Source organism: Melozone crissalis, unplaced genomic scaffold, assembly GCF_028551555.1.
Source record: "Melozone crissalis strain CALT ecotype California unplaced genomic scaffold, PUWL_Pcris_2 ptg000034l_1, whole genome shotgun sequence".
Taxonomy (NCBI): domain Eukaryota; kingdom Metazoa; phylum Chordata; class Aves; order Passeriformes; family Passerellidae; genus Melozone; species Melozone crissalis.
This window is the reverse complement of record NW_026535812.1, coordinates 11,729,283-11,745,892: the sequence shown is the minus strand read 5'-3', so window position 1 is coordinate 11,745,892 and position 16,610 is coordinate 11,729,283. Positions and strand designations below refer to the sequence as shown.

General features: G+C 38.4%; 1 protein-coding gene across 1 annotated transcript in view; it reads left to right on the top strand.

Annotated features, from left to right (window-relative positions):
- The window catches only part of PCOLCE2 (procollagen C-endopeptidase enhancer 2), a 58,412-nt gene that overhangs the window by 40,593 nt on the left and 1,209 nt on the right, over positions 1 to 16,610 (top strand). The window contains exons 7-12 of the mRNA XM_054283009.1: positions 4,127 to 4,382; positions 5,968 to 6,092; positions 8,912 to 9,048; positions 10,327 to 10,481; positions 13,189 to 13,272; positions 15,299 to 15,466. Of these exons, the coding sequence (XP_054138984.1) occupies positions 4,127 to 4,382; positions 5,968 to 6,092; positions 8,912 to 9,048; positions 10,327 to 10,481; positions 13,189 to 13,272; positions 15,299 to 15,466 (925 nt within the window). The remainder of the gene's footprint in view (positions 1 to 4,126; positions 4,383 to 5,967; positions 6,093 to 8,911; positions 9,049 to 10,326; positions 10,482 to 13,188; positions 13,273 to 15,298; positions 15,467 to 16,610) is intronic.

The following is a 16,610-nucleotide window of genomic DNA, read 5'->3' as shown; positions in this document are numbered from 1 at the left end:
AAATCATAGTTCTTCCCAGGATGTGACTCCAAATAACTTCTACTTCATTCTCAGAAGAGAGAAATAATACATTTGGCTTGCAGGTAGCTGATGTATTTTTCAACTTTACCTGGGACTGCTATAGCAAAGCATACAATTAGCATTTTTGTATTAAACATATATCAAAATATATTCAACCCAATACAGGTTTAAAAGTTAGACAAAATATATTTGTGAAAGTTGGCATTTAAGGGGTTTCTTCCCTTCAAAGTGAATAGTCTAAACCATGTAATTTTGACGAAGAGGCTTTGTATTCAGTCAGAATAATAGAAGAACAGCATCACTACTTCAAAGATAACTGAACTTTGATTAACATTATATTAAATATCTGCAATGAATTATAAACAAAAACAATCTCATGACCTTATTTTGAGGTGTGTTGTATATATGAATAATCATGCCCTTTTGAAGAGGTTAGTAATTTACACAGATGATTTTAGGGAAATATGCTCTATAAAAACTCCCTCTAAAATTTCTTTAGCCTTCCATAGGAGTAAGGCATTAGTTCAGCATCATAATTTTGAACCTAAAGAAATTCATAGAGTTAAAATAAGAAGGGAAGCAGAGAGTGAGTATGGGTCAGTGCCCTCTTTGTGACAAGGAAAGGCAGTGGATGAAGTGCCTCTGTTGTTGAAAGATACCAGCTGGATGGATAAAACAAAAATAAGGCACACCCTGCAGAGGAAGCATCACATCATTCTTCCTTTGACTCCTCCCTCTTTTTTTTCCCTTTTCTTTTAAGAGCTGAATTCCTTCCAGTTCTTCCTCTGAGGTATCCCATCATACTGCATCAGGCTCAGATGTGGCTCAAAGTAAACAATACTGAGTCATGCTGGCCTTTGCTTGCTCCCCTGTGTTTCTCATGGAACAATATTTTAAATGTCCTGGGACAACCGTTGGCAGATTTTAGCACATCAGTTCTCAACATTTAAAGGAGAGAAATGGTAGAAATCAAAGAAAAGCACAGTTATGCAAAGATGCCTCTATTTAGCACAAGATTTCTTGGGAGTAGCTGCAAACTGGAACAGCTGCTGCCAGAATGTGGAACCAGCATCCTCTGCACTTCATTGTCATCTACTCAGACCACAAAATTTTAACTGATTTAACATACTGGAACAAATTTAATAACAAATATTTTAATAAACAAGTATATTTTAAAGATTTAAAGTAATAGCAGTAAGTAGTGACTGTAATTAAGGGCCTGCCATGTTTCTTTAAATGACTTACCTCTCCAAATTCAGCTAAACATGAGCAAGGATTATTCTGACAACTAAAAACTGCAGCAGGCTCCATGTTAAACGTTTATGACCACGTGGCTGAGTTTTTCCTGCACATTTTTTTACAGACTGTTATGAAACAGAAGTCAGTACATCTATGGGGAACAGTCTTGACCAAGTTCACATAGACTAAACTGACAGAAGCAGAGATTAAAAGCTACAATGAAATATAATTAAAAAGTATAGTACAGTACAGTATAGCATAGCCAGTGGTGGGGAGAGGAGAAGGAAGCAGAACACTGCACAGAATGGCTGATACCATGAACCAGAAAACCTAAGGCTTGAGTGAATGGCTGACTGCAGTTTGGGCTTGGCTGCTTTGCCATCCTCTCCCTCCTAAGTAGAGATCTGTCCCCTGCCCTGTTTCCCTCTGTCCCCAAGGGAGTGGCATGTCCAGGGGCAGAGTGAGGGCCTTGGGGCTGGTGTGAGTAGAGCAGTGCTGGCTCAGTGCACTCCTGGAACAAAGCTGTCAGTGAGCACCATCAGCATTACTGAGCACTGACCACTTGGCTAAATCTGAGTGCAATTCTACAAGGACAGCAAAATGACCTTTTTGTACCCCAGAACCAGCCACCTCTCACATTTCCACTTGCTTCTTTGAACTCTGGGAGAGAGCAGGTATATTCAAAGAAGGAATTCAGGCTGAGAAAATAGGGAAAAATCTCCTAAGCATTGATAAAACTGTTTAATCTAATATGCTAGAGCAACTCCTGCTCAGCTTTCAAAAACAGGGGAAGGAAAAGGGGAAATATCTTAAAGATGGGCAAGTTTTAGCCAAAGCTGTAAGACACTGTTGTGGGATATGCTGGACAAACTTAACTGTAGGCATGATAGTTTATTTTAAAACATGATAACCTTTAAAGGTCACTCCATTTGCATCCTGTCATACCAGTTGGACAAACATGAGAATGACTGTTCCACCCCAAAAGAGCATATGCTGTTTTACATACGTATTTCTGGAAAAAAGGCTTTTGTCATCTAACTGCCTAAATTTGACTTTATCTAACTAATTTTACTGTCAGCATTTCTGAATTGACTTGTCCAGTCACACAGAGTTTGAAGTATAACCGTAAATAATATTCAGGTCTTCTGGCAGGAATACCAAATTCATTTTAGCTCATTTTATGTTAAAATGGTAAGCCTTATTTCTCCTTAGGGATTCAGACCAGAAGACAAGTGAATGTGGTAAGAGATTTAGATATGAGAGCAGTGATTCAAGGAATAAATTCAAGATTAGACGAGTTGTGGTTTTGTAGTAGCAGCAGTGATGTGTATCAGCACACGGGACCTGAATGCATTTTTGAGAGAACTTTAAACTTCAAAGGAAAATTCCCTGAAGCCAGCAGCAGGAAGTGCAGTGGAGCTGGTCAGGAAGTATGCACATGGACCCTGGGCAGCTGAGAACAGCTCAAGCAGAAGTCTGTCCTGCTGCAGGATCAGTATCAGCACTGGGCATAAAAGCAGCCACATGAGAGAGTAACCTGAACACACCTACAGCACATTTTCCAGTACATCTAGAGCTGCTGCCTCTATCAGTATCTTCTGTGGGTTAAAACAGTCACTTTCATTTATAACACTTCCATCTATACTTGACAAGCAATTTTTAACTGTTGAGACTCAATGTTAAAACAGTTTGACAATTTCATATAGAAACAGTTTAGTTTTAGTTTATTTCAAACCAGTGTTTTAAAATGAGTCACTGTTAAGGAATGAAAAAAATTCATGAACTCCTAAATAACGTGGCTTAAATATGAACTTAATGCAGATATATTAAGTGTATGTTTAAAGCAGAAAATTATAGTAGTGTCTCAGTAAAGCAGAACAGCTGCAATTATTTTAATAGCTAACCACTCTACCATGATATGGATTGAATGCACATAATTACACTTGCCTGTCTAGGGTCCCTCTATACTTTAAAATACTGTTTCTCTTCTTCAGTTCTGTTACACAGCATTAAGTGCTTTATTAGAATAGTTTTCACTTCTCAGTATGCTGATTTTTCTCTTAAAAGCTTGTAACTGTATCCCAGGAAATGTTCTCCTTGTAAACGATTATGGTGTCTTAATTTCCATCCTTCTCTGTACTCTTGTCTCTTTTGCAGTGTCCACATGCAGACATGTAACAAGATTTGCCCTGTCTTATGTTTCCTCAGATGTTTCAGAAAACAAAACTCTGTTCTGTATTGAGGACACCCACTAGTGGTTCTTTTGAATTCTCTGTTTATAGTTTTACATTGTCTTTCCAAATATAATTATTTCACTGCAGCCACTCCAGTAACTAAATATTAGGGTTGTACAGTATTAGCCATAAAATTTCCAATTTTATTTTTAAATGTGAGATGTATGTCAGTAAACTAAAAAACTCCTTCAAACTGTGAAACTTGGTAACACAAATCAGAGAGAGAGGCCATTTCATTTGTTTAAAATGGTAAATTATTTTTTCCATGTTTTTTTCATATTAATCTCATGCTCCTCACCTTGCTTAGTGACAGGGAGCTGCATGGCTGATTCTACACTTTCAGCAGAAAATAAGAGAAACACACCAGGCTGAACTGGTTTATAATTAACTGCATGAGCCTGACTAGCAGATACTCTGGATCAGAAATAAGATAATGGCAAGAGATGGCCAGAGCCTTATATTAAGGATTGGTCCCAGTCGCTTTAGAAACTGCTGTGCCTGGAATACAGTTGACAAAAAGAGCTCATCTGACAGGAGGTGAAGGGTGTGAAAGCAGTCATGCAAACAGTGGATCTGATAGATATGTGGTCACACTTGCAGATGCATGTCTCCCTCCCTCCCTGTCTGTGCAGGTCCCAGAGGGAAAGGTGGTGGTGCTTTCTTTCCGGTACCTGGACCTGGAGAGCGACACCCTGTGCCGCTATGACTTTGTGGACATCTACAGCGGCCACGCCAACGGGCAGCGCATCGGCAGGTTCTGTGGCACCGTCAAACCAGGGGCCCTGGTGTCCAGCGGCAATAAAATGTTGGTGCAGATGACTTCAGATGCCAATACTGCTGGGAGTGGATTCATTGCCAAGTTTTCTGCAGCAGAACCACACGAAAGAGGTAATTCACCATTATATATGTGCTGAAGACAAATATTACCCGGCTCTATCCAGAGCCACATTAATGCTTTTAAAGATTTGGTGCCAGAGATATTAAGGATTGTGCTACTCAACATATTTATTAATTACCTTGCTTAGCAAATAGCAAAGTGTAACTGTTTAGCCATCTTAGTTCATCACATAGTAAGGAGAAAGGCTGACAGTCTAAGAGTAGTGGGAGAACTGTACCTAGTAGTAAACTGGTAATGACTAGCCATTAAAAGGGCAAATGAAATTCAATATAGATAAATGTTGCACATAAGGGGAAAACACCCTAAGTTTGTGTACAGTACAGCAGGTTCTGAATTGACTCTTACTGTTTTGGAATGAGATCTTAGGTTTAAAGTAGATAATTCACGAATACAGTAGTTGAGCTTCAATTCAGTGCTTAGTGGGTATCCAAAACGAAGCACAAACGTAATAATTTTTAGAAAGAAAATAAAAACCAAACAACAACAACAACAAAACCCATGCCATTATAATTCCTAATGCATGTACATTTTGAATAAAATATGGCTTTCTGATGTTCCCATCTCAGAACTGAATATGATCAAATTATAGTAAGGAATCAGAGACAACAAGTAAGATAGAGTTAAAAGAGCACCACAAACACAACGATCAACTGCACAGCATGAACTTCTTCATGCTGGAAAAGAGAAAGTCAAAGGAACTGTAGGAGAGGGCTTTGAAGTCATGCCTGGTGGGGAGGAAATGTGGTGTGGAGGAAGGTGGACCTTGGTCCATCTCTTTCAACATAAAAACCAGATGAGCAAGTGGCTGCAGAGGAAAGGAGAGGGTGATTTTTCTCTGTGGCCTGTGAAGCAGCAGAACACTGTACCAGGGGATATTGTGGATTGTCTGTTTCTGTCCTGGTTTAAAACCACTTACAAAAACATATCAAAGCAAAATTCATCAGGTATTACTAAACATAAAGGCATTGCCTGGTGCTTGGGAAGAGTATGAACAGTGAGAGGCTGGGAGGTCACGGGAAGGTGGTATTGCCCTAGTTAGTGACTTTTACAAGGCTTTTGCTATTGGTATGATACCAGACTGGACAGGTTGTTGGGCAGAGGCAGTGCAGGCGGTGAGTAATTTATCAGGCCTACCAGTTGTAACCTTGTATTGAACGATACATTAAATAACTTTGCCCGGATATAGTTAATTTAATGAGAAGGTTCATAGTAATACTGTAGATAAGGATTACACACCTGATGGAGTTTTTAATTTGGAACTGAGAGCCGGAGATATGGAAGAAAAGACCTTTCTCCATCAAGAACACTCCCCACGCTGCAGTTCCTTTGGGAGTGCATGTTGGCCCCACCATTGCTGCTATGGGCTGCGGGATGGCTCCTCCAGTACCTGCGGCTTCTCCTCCTCCAGCGTTTGCAGGAATGCTTCTCTCTCTCTGTTTTGCTGCCGTTTATTAGCTGTGTTTTCCCAGAGGTGCCCCAGCTGGGGCGGAGGGCTCGGCTGTGTCTGGGCGGGCTGTGGCGGAGGCTCCCTCAGCACGGCCGCCGCCCTCAGGGCCCCGCTGTGCTGCCTTGCAGGGGACCAGTACTGCGGGGGACGGCTGGAGAAACCCTCGGGCTCCTTCCACACGCCCAACTGGCCAGAGCGGGACTACCCCGCGGGAGTCACCTGCTCCTGGCACATCGTGGCCCCGAAGAACCAGGTAAGGCCCTGCTGGCACAGCTCAGCTTCCAGCGCCTGCAGGGACCCACGCTGGCCGGGACACTGCGATGGCACGGCAGGCACAGGCACGGCCACGCTCCGCCTGTCCCGCCTTCCGCTCCCCCTTCGCCCCAGTGATTCCTGTGCTTCCTCAGCAGGGCCACGCACTGGTACACTCCCCTAAATGAAACCCATTAAAGCATCTGTGACTGCTGAGGCTTTTAAGCCCAGAATGGTTTAAACATTATTTTCTTAATTCAGAAAATACCATGCAAATGAAGCCAGGGCATGTGATCATCTCAGCACCAAACGTGATGATGACCAGTGCTGCATTTAAGTCTAACAATGTTTGAGCATTTACTATTGAGGTACCCAGGTGGAGCTGATTGAATTTAATAAAAGCAGTTTATTCTATTTTGTATTTTGAAAGCTCCATCGCATAACATGCTTGCTTTATTAGCCAGATGCCATGAGAGCATATGTTCCCACTTCATTAGGAGCTGAGGAGATGTGCCTGCAGACTGAGAGGGCTCTTGTGCCACACATGGCAAACACAAATGTGTTCCCTGCACTGTAGGGCAAATCTCAGTCCTAGCTGCACATTTTCTGGTTGCTGCTGAGCCATCTGCTCTGTATCTTAGCAGGAGGTATACAGTGATTGAATGTTTTGGTTGACAATCACGTTTGGTAGGTTGCTTTTCTTGCCACATTCAGCTTTTAAAATTCATTTACATATAAAGATGACTTTCCTCTTCATCTTCCGCTCATGACTAATCCTTGAAATAAAAAAAGCTGCCCCAGATAAATATATTCTTCTGATCTTTCCTACTTTTGCATTTACCAAGACAGTTCCTCCCTTGAACTGAAGCAATATGTCAGCTTAGTCTTGCCTGTATTCCTTTTTAATGCACGTTCCTTGTTTGCTAGATACAGGCCATTTAACAATCCTATAGATAGGCAGTGATTTTTAAACCCTTATCTGTAAACTGCAGATTACTTTGGTGCTTTCCAAATGTCTCTAGATAAACCTAAGAACTTTTCCTAAGCTCACAGAGATGATTTGAGAAAGGCTATATCAGCATAAAAATAAGGGCATTATATCCTGTGCCTTTTGATGATTCGATTCCACAAATCTACCTGTTTCCAAATATATATTATTCATGTACTGCAACAGTGGTTGTTTGCATGGAAAAAAGGCAGAATCTTGACAGTGCCATTTTCCATGAAGTAGTGAATAAGCATCTCTCTTCAAGTGCACAGAAAAAGCTCCCCAGTCTTCCATTTGCCAGAATTTAGGTGTTGTTATTTCTATTTCCCTTTCATAAGCAAGTGATCAATAAAACAAGGCACTCTTGTTTTGTTGCTTCAAATACAAACCAATAATTACTTAATTTATTACAGAAGATGAAGGAGCTTCTCCTGATCATGAAGAGCTTCTATTCTATCATGAAATACTTATCAGTGCAAAGTGCACTTATTGAACAATAGTGAAGTAGATACTATGGCCTGCTATGGAAAAATTTAGCATTTCTATTCCCAGTTGCATTACTTCTTTCTTTACCATGTTTTTTGATCACAAGCATGTTATTCAGATGGGTATTCCATTTAAAGTACATTTTTTCATCATGATACTGAGGGTTTTGAAACAAGCCTGTTAGTCATCTCTGAAATCAAGTCCCCCAAGGTTACTCATACTTCATGGGAAACAAAATTAACAAAATTATGCCTTAAATATCTTAATAGTGCAAAACTATACCCAAGCAAAACTAAGACATCAGGTGATAACAGGCTATCATTACTATGAATGTAGAACAAGATAACTTTTGCTATGTCAGTAATCAAATAAATTACATGCCATGTACAAATTACTTCTTTTTTTAAATACAATCTTAAAAGATTTAATACCATCTTTTTTGAGTCAGATCTTTATAAAGGTTGATCTACAATCAGCATAAATCAGTCTTGTCATTCAAGCCTTATTTGTGCTATTTATGGGAAGGTGATTTAAATACTGTTGTGCTTCATCTAAAGAAGCAACCTAAATGCATATATTACCTCTGTTTCCATGCAGCAGTTGGGCTGTGTTTCCCTTCCTTGCCCACTTGACTGACAGAGTCATTCTGCAGAACTTCATTTCAGAGTAGTAGATTCCATTTCTGTTTTCTTGTACATTGTTGGTTTTTTTTTCTTTAAGTAGAAAATTCCATAAATAAAAGTAATTGGAGATAATAGCATTAATACTGAAATACCAGCATGATACTATTTCACATTTGCTAATTTTCTTTCTTTTCACATTTCACTATTTGCTAATTTTCTTTTTATCAAAATTTTAATTTCTAATGTTTTTAATTCTGCATCAAGTATACACAGCATTGGCAACCACAGTGGTTTAAGCCCTGCTGTTAATGAAGTCAGTGAAATGCCTTGTATCAACTTTGCCTTTGCTTTTTCTTTAGTGTATCTTTAAAGATGCAGTGACATTAAAAGCTCCTTTTCTGTTGCTTACACTTGCTGTAGTTATTTTAAGAGCATTGTAACACCTAACACCTACTAACATTCACTCATAAAAATAACTTTATCAGAAGTTACTTGCATATATTTGAGAAGAAAACGTTTTACAGAATATTAGAGTCGTATGCTGAACTATTAGTTGGAGAGGTCATGTAGATTAAAATACTTCACAATTAAGTGGATTAAGGAATTTTCCTTTATTAAAAGAAAAATTAAATAGTACTTTATATGAAGATGTCACTTACTACAAGAAGTATTAATAAATTCTGCATGTCAAAACCTAAATGACTTATTTCCATTTTCCCTTAGCTAATAGAGTTAAAATTTGAGAAGTTTGATGTGGAAAGAGACAACTACTGCAGATATGACTACGTTGCAGTGTTTAATGGTGGGGAGATCAATGATGCCAAAAGAATTGGGAAGTACTGTGGAGACAGTCCCCCAGCGTAAGTAACCTCCTCCAGTTGGGAACTTCACTGCAAAATGACACTGTGTGTCATTTTGCCAACAGCTCTGTCCAAGGCTTCTAAAAGATTTTAATTTTTAAATTAAATGCAGTGTTTTGTACCTCCAACAGAGCATGTAGAAATTGCTTAGTATCTTGTCTCTAGGTTTTCTCTATTTTCTCTCTCTCCATGACTAACCCTGGCCCCAGCCTGTGTTCTCTGCTGTCCCACAAGCCTCATCAGCCACTGTGTAACACCCCCAGTGCTCCTGATACTGGTGTGGCACCAACAGTAATGGCAGCTGAACATGAACATAATGTGTATGTTTGGATTATAGATATTGAAGGACCAGGATCCAGCTGATCTCTCTCACCCCTTGGCTTATTCCTCACTTTATCTGACTCACTCACTTTCCTCTCGGCCCTTTTTAAAAAGACAGGATACACAGACTGGGTCAGATCTTTCAAATTTGGCCTTGTAGTCCTGGTGTTCAGGAAGCAGAACAAAGCTCTTGGCAGCTGATAATCAGTGCCCTCCTATGTCCACAGGCTGTGTTGATACTGCAGCAAGGAAAGTGTGATCTGGGCACCCACCATGGCAGCTGTAAATCCAGAGAATTCCAGTTAATCAGCCCCTTACTTTTGGTTAAGTCAGACCTGGCCATCAGAGTAAACTGATTTCTGATAATCTGCCAAAAAAAAAGGAAAACAATGACAAGTTTTTACTTCAAAGACCTCATTAAGGGTTCAAAGAAATCCTGGGTAATCAAAATCTAATAATTGACAAAAAGTGAGCCCACAGAAGTAATAACCCAAAACATTTTATTTTTTGCTGGGTTTCTTGAAGAGTTGCAGCATCCAGTACTTAAGGAATTTTCATAGCCTTTCCAATTGTGCAATATCTTTTTTACTAAACAAAACCAAATTTTGAAACACCCCATTTACTTACTTCCCCTGTGTACAGAGGATTTCTTCAATGTATTTTCCCACTTACCTAATCTGACCCCTTCCATTTCATGGAAGTGAAGTTTGCAATGAAGTCACTGGGAAGAACTGAACAATACTCATATTGGCATAAACTTCAGGAATCAAGAGTTTTAGGTGATTAATGGAAATGAGTTTCATCCTCAAAACACCAGTGTGTGACATGCCAGCAAAGAAATGTGTATTTTTCAGTATTAGTCTGGAGTGTTGGGGTTTTTTTTAAGAATGTTATTAATGCTTTTTGGCTTTGACATGTGAAAGAATGGAAATATTTTATTTTGTTTTTCTATTTTAGGCCTATTCTGTCTGAGAAAAATGAGCTGCTCATTCAGTTTTTATCTGATTTAAGCTTAACAGCTGATGGCTTTATTGGCCATTACAAATTTAGACCAAAAAAGTTACCCACAACTACAGCTCTGCCTACAACCACAACAGTCCCTGCTACCTCAAGTAAGTCTTACTGGCTGGCTCTATTTCATTTCCTATAAAAATTAATTATTCCAGGACAAGGAGAGAGTTACAGAAATACAAGATAGAAATGATATTAAAAATTCAAGTTTTATGGTTTGTTAGTATTTTAAATGTTGAAGGAATTAATGAAAATTAATATACTCAAGGGAGTAGTGGAATATACTCAAGGAATATACTCAATATACACTTAACATTATTAAAGGAAATCTATCCAGGCAGGAGTTTAGTGTAAAAGTAACTTACCCCACCTGAGAGAATTTTCCTGTCTCTTTTCAATTTTGGACAGTTAACTAGCACATTCCATAGAAGGATGGAGAAGCTAATTTCTGTTAAATAAAAAATTCTGAATATTTTGGGAATTAGTTTTATTTAAAGGAACTCTTTCTTCTATACAAGTTGATATGTAAAAATCTTACTGTGTTTTTCTTCAAGCAACAATTTAAGATCAAGCAAAATTGGTATGGAAGCCAATTGAGCCCTCTTCAGGTTCTGTCAAAACCCTGTCAATATGACACTCTCCTAGAATAATTTTTATTTGAAAATATTTAGTAATTGGAACTTAGAGAGAAATATGTCTCACTAAAAGTCAATCTCCTTTTGTATATGAGACAAGACAGCATATATGAAAGATCAGAGCTGGATTTCTCTAAAGGTGTTGCCAAAAATACCTCATTACTGAGATATTGAAGAGATTAATTCTTAGAATTTCTATAACCTGAATGTGAAGCATTTCAGATACAATTATAGCAGAAAACCAAATTATTTATGATGTTTTTGCAAGACATAACCTGATTTGTATTTAAAACACATCACAAATCAGGGCAGCAATGGCTTGTTGGCAGGAAACCAAGAAGCTGTAGTGCTTTAATCTGCTAATGAAGGTATTCAAAATAGATGAAAATAAACATGAAAAAAATGAAACCATAGTGACCTGTAAATCATTCTGATGTGACTCTAACAATAAATAATTCAGCTCTTCTTCACTCTAAAGCACTTGTTAACGACCTTGTTGGTTGAAACACTTGGTCTCAAGTAATCCAGGCTGTCAGTAACCCTGTTCAGGGTTTTGCACAGGCAAGAGAGGTGAAATTTACCAATTACCTCCAAATCAATTTCCATGACAGCATCAGTGTTAGAAAGTAAAAACATGCCGCTTCATCTTAGAGAGGGCAACAGAGGCAAAGAGTTCAAAAGACTTGTCAGGCAGACAGAAATAAGAAGTCCTTTCAAGGTGTCATCAGTTTTGCACACTGTAGGCATTTCTGATCTTCAAAACAAACCACAGCAAACCAAACCTCTACAGTTCAGTTACATTTCTGAGCCATCATTTGCATCCAGAAGTGTCCAGTTCAAAGAGACTCATCTTATTATCTTGCAGATCAGATCTGTTTAAACTTGCACAGAACTCCAGCCATGAATAAAATATTAAACTTTAGTAAGCTCTTTCAAGAATTACATCAGTCTTTATGTAACCTACAAATATTAGTACTTGCAGAAATACATAAATGCTATAAATAAATTTGTAAAAGTAATGAAGATTAATCCAATATCTATGATGAGGTATTTGACTTCCTTATATCATTGGATAAAGTAATGCATTTTCCTGTCAGTGTGCCTACATGTAAAGTTGTAGGCAACTAAACTTTTATTTCAGTTCTTCTCCAGTTCATGTTTTGCTGAAGTGCCTTACAAACAATAGACAGCCTCTGCTGACAAGTCATAGCAAAGCTGGTCACCAACCAAAATCTATTAAACTGAAAAAAAATGAAAGAAAAAAGCACCCTAAAAGGACCAAACAAGATATTTTGTAACACATAATCCTAGTTTTAAATTTAGAAAAAGCAGAGCACCTCTGTAAATTTTTGGCAGCTACCATGATGGCATACACCTGGGACTCATCTACCTGCTGAATTTCCTAACCTGCTACTATGGATGCTAACTTTAAAGAATCAAGAAACATTAAATTCTAAATTTTTGGTGTGCTGTGTGTAACATTGAGATAGGAAGCACTTGCCAGACCTGTATCATAGACACAGTAACTTGTTCTTTAAAACACTTTTCCTTGTGGGAGGCATTTAACTTTCTAAAGACTCTAATACCAGTAAGAAAGATGCCAAGTGTATTCAGTTGTTTATAAACAAAGCATTCCATTTCAGAAAGGAAATGTCAATCCCTAATGTTAACTCCATACCTCAAACATCTTGTTTCAAAATATCATGAGAAAAACTATGCAACACTACCTGACATGAAGCTATGAGAAAAATTTGGGAAAAAAGGGTCAGGAATTTGAACTCTGATCCCTTTCATCACAGTGTAGTCATTTCCAATAAAAGGCCACCCCCTCCCAGGGAAGTGTTACTGTAACCTCCTGTTGTGGTACTCCAGGTGCTCTGCTAGGGCTGTATGGCAGCAGCAGTGACAGGCTTCAGATGCCACACAAATCTTGAGTGACATCCCATTCTCTCAGGCTGCTGGAACAGACACAGCTGAGACACCTGAAAAGACAATGACAGGAGGTGACAGCAGAGAAAAGGAATATTGTTACTGTGGTGCTCATCCCTGAAATGCCAGGTCTAGTTCATGCATACATCAGGATTATTAATCTTTCTTCTTGTCTTTTTTGAACATAGTGCTTTTCATTTGTAGCAAATGCTTCATTTCAATTTACTTTTTTCCCTTCAAAAAGCTGTGAAACCTACAGTTGCCCTGTGCCAGCAGAAGTGTAAAAGGAGTGGGACTCTGGAAAGCAATTATTGTTCAAGCAACTTTGGTAAGGAAGCAGTTTCTTTTTATTTATCCATTCTCTACTGTGTTTTTAGACTCAAGGAAATTTTCCCAGATGGAGTTCTGTGTTTCCATTAATATACAGGCTAATATTTTTACACTAACCTATCTATGTATCTGACATCAGTATCTGTGTTTCACTCAGTACATTCTTGGAGATATTCTAAAATAGGCACTGCACAGATATCTGAGACAAACTTAACTTCTCAATCTGAGAAGCAAATGACAATGTAAGACAACCCCAGGATTCATTGATTCAGTTACTCTATTGTCATCTCCATTTTCTGTAACCAGCCAAGACTGTTCCACAACACAGTGTATGTGCTTCCAAAATGCTTTGAAAAGAAATTAGAAGGGATGGAAGTTTCCAAGCACTGCTGTCTGTACACAGACATAAATCAATCAGGAAAAACAGTGTCTGCTGTGCATTAGCATGGCACTGGCACTGCTGATCTGTTATGTGTCTGTATTTCCCTGTATTATACTGCAATCTTTTTTTAATCCCCTATAACATGCCTGGCAATTTGATGGGAAAACTCCCTGCCACCACCCTTTTTTCATTTTAAGCTGAGTCCCTCTTACTGCACTGCTAATCCCATGAGATCTGAGGGATCTGAGGGCAGCTTTGCCTGATGGTGCCCAGCAGCAGGGGAGCTGTGGCTGTGCCCCAAGGCAGGGAGCACTCAGGGTGCACTCAGGGAGCCCCGGGTGGTGCCCAGCAGCAGGGGAGCTGTGGCTGTGCCCCAAGGCAGGGAGCACTCAGGGTGCACTCAGGGAGCCCCTCCCAGCCCTGACCACAGCCCCTTCCAACCCTCAGGCTGGTCCAAGACAACAGAAACAGGTAGGGAAAAAAACCCAAACCATAAATGGTCTCCTCTTACTGACCACACCCCAGCTTTGTGGCTCATGGTAAATGACACTACATAAAGCTTGTTTTTTCCTCTAGCATCACAGTAAAAAATCACATTCTTCTCTCCCATCTTCTGTCAAATACTTGACATTTTTCAGTCTTTTCTGTGACAGGAGTGAGAGTAAAAATACTTTATATGCTACTGTGAATACAAGCATATCCTAAGGTAGGAATAAGAAGTCTGTTCATAGAATATTACTTACTTGAAGTTTATTTGCAGAATTTATGATTTTAGAAAATAATAACTATTTTTCTTTCATCATGCATTTCATTTTATTGTTCCTAGAAATATAGTTGCAGTATCCAGCAGTTTAACATCCACAGTTCTTTCTTGACTGACCTGGAACATTCTATTTAATTAAAAGCTCTGCATTAGAGGGCGATAATGTGAAAATTTACAAAATGGCAAAATGTGCATTATGCAGTTTTGTAAAATAAATCTGGCTGTACATACTTGATAAATGAAGATCGAGTTTATCCTAGGATAGAATATCTGATGTAAAAAGATGACCTGAGAAGAAACCAAATTGTTAATATCAATTACCATTTCCTTTGGATAAATAAAGATGGCTTAACAGTTAATTTAGTCATCCTAGGGAAAAGAAAGTGTCTTGATTTTCATACTGAGAGGTCTTTGGGAGATATGATGGTAACTAGAGATCTGTAAATACATTCAGCTGAAATAAGTAAGTTTGTATTAGGCCTCAGGCAGACCAAAATCTAGTTCTTAGGGCATTAACTATTCCCTGCTACTCATGTGGGAGTGTCAGAGCGCTGGGAATTCTGATTTTGGCTAGAAGAGTTTCAATTCAACTTCTGCACAATTTGAAAATGACACATTAAAAGTAGTATCAAATTGTACAGTTCAGCTGAAATCAGAGAACTGGGCTTGCATGAGACTGACACATTGTAGAACAGTTTCATATTTGGTGCCACCAAAATTTGACAGAAGTGAGTTAGTTATTAGCAGTGATACTCATATTTTTAGTAAGTGTTCCCAGTATTAGGCACTAATATATTTAATAAGTTTTTATGATGCCTCAAAATTTTTGTCTAAAAATAATAAAAATGTACCAAATATATCAAATGTCTTTTCTTTTAGTAATAACTGGAACCGTAATCACAACAGTAACACGGGCTGGCAGTCTGCATGCAACAATATCCATCATTAATGTATATAAGGAGGGGAATTTAGCAATCCAGCAAGCTGGCAAGAATATGAGTGCCAAAATTCTTGTTATGTGTAAGCAGTGTCCTCTCATCAGGAGAGGTAAGTAAACAGTAATAACTGCTTTGTGTGTTTATAAAAGATAACAGTTATAAAAACTACTATTAGAAATATGGACACAAAAATCAGTAAAATTACCATGTTTTTTTTTCTATAATCAGTAGTTAGTATTAAAATAAATTTAAAATGACCAGTAATCTAGAGGTTTATTGCATTTTTCTGTTTTTCTGGAAAAAGATTAGGCTCACATAGATCACAGGAGTTTGCAAAACTTTTTTCTTTAAAAGCCTCGTGATGCAAGATAAAATCTGATTTTCATCTTTATCCCTCAGATGAAGCTGAGATAGATTTGGCGTTTACTTGTATGTATTTTGGAGCTAGTTTTTATACACAGCTGTTTATAAGGGAAAGACAACAGCCTGCTAAACCTGGAAGAGCAGTATCTCACAGGAAATGGCAGAAAATCAAGTTCCACTCTTGTGGATCTCCTGAATGTATTTATAGCTTTACAGAAATACTCATAGCATTAAGCCCACTTTGTATCTGCAAACAGCCAGTACTGCTAAAAGCTACCTTAAGTAATATACAGAGATCAACCAACATAAATTCCAGTTAATTGTGGTAAAGGTGCTAAAAGAAATAGTGAGAGCATTTTTTTTATTGAAGTAACGAAGTAAAAAATAAATCTGTTATTAGCTCATAAGTAAACAGGTAGAACACGAGAACATAAACAGAGTCATAGCAGGAAACAGTCAAAGTAATTTAATAAGCATCAAAAAAACCCTGATATCATTCCAGATACTACCAGTGCTTAAGCATATTAACTCAAAGTGGGCAATAACAAAGTGAAAAATCATGATCAGAAATTAGCTTTTGCCTTTAGTTATCTGAAAACAGCACACTGGGAGACATAATAATGTCCTTGGTGAAACAAACTGTCTCCTTTTAGGCAGACTTCTGGCTCCAAACCACTTCTGTTTCTCATCCTAAATCTCAATGAATTATTTAAGAGCCATTACATAATATCTGAACTTTTCTGTTTATATCCCTGTGGTACCATTCCTCTCAGCCCAAGACCTTGCAAATCCCCAACCCTTCTAAGGCATAAAAATACACGGATCCAATTGAATTGTCCAAAGCCAGGTCTTAATACTCATTAAGTCCACCTTGCCTGAATGCTTCTGTA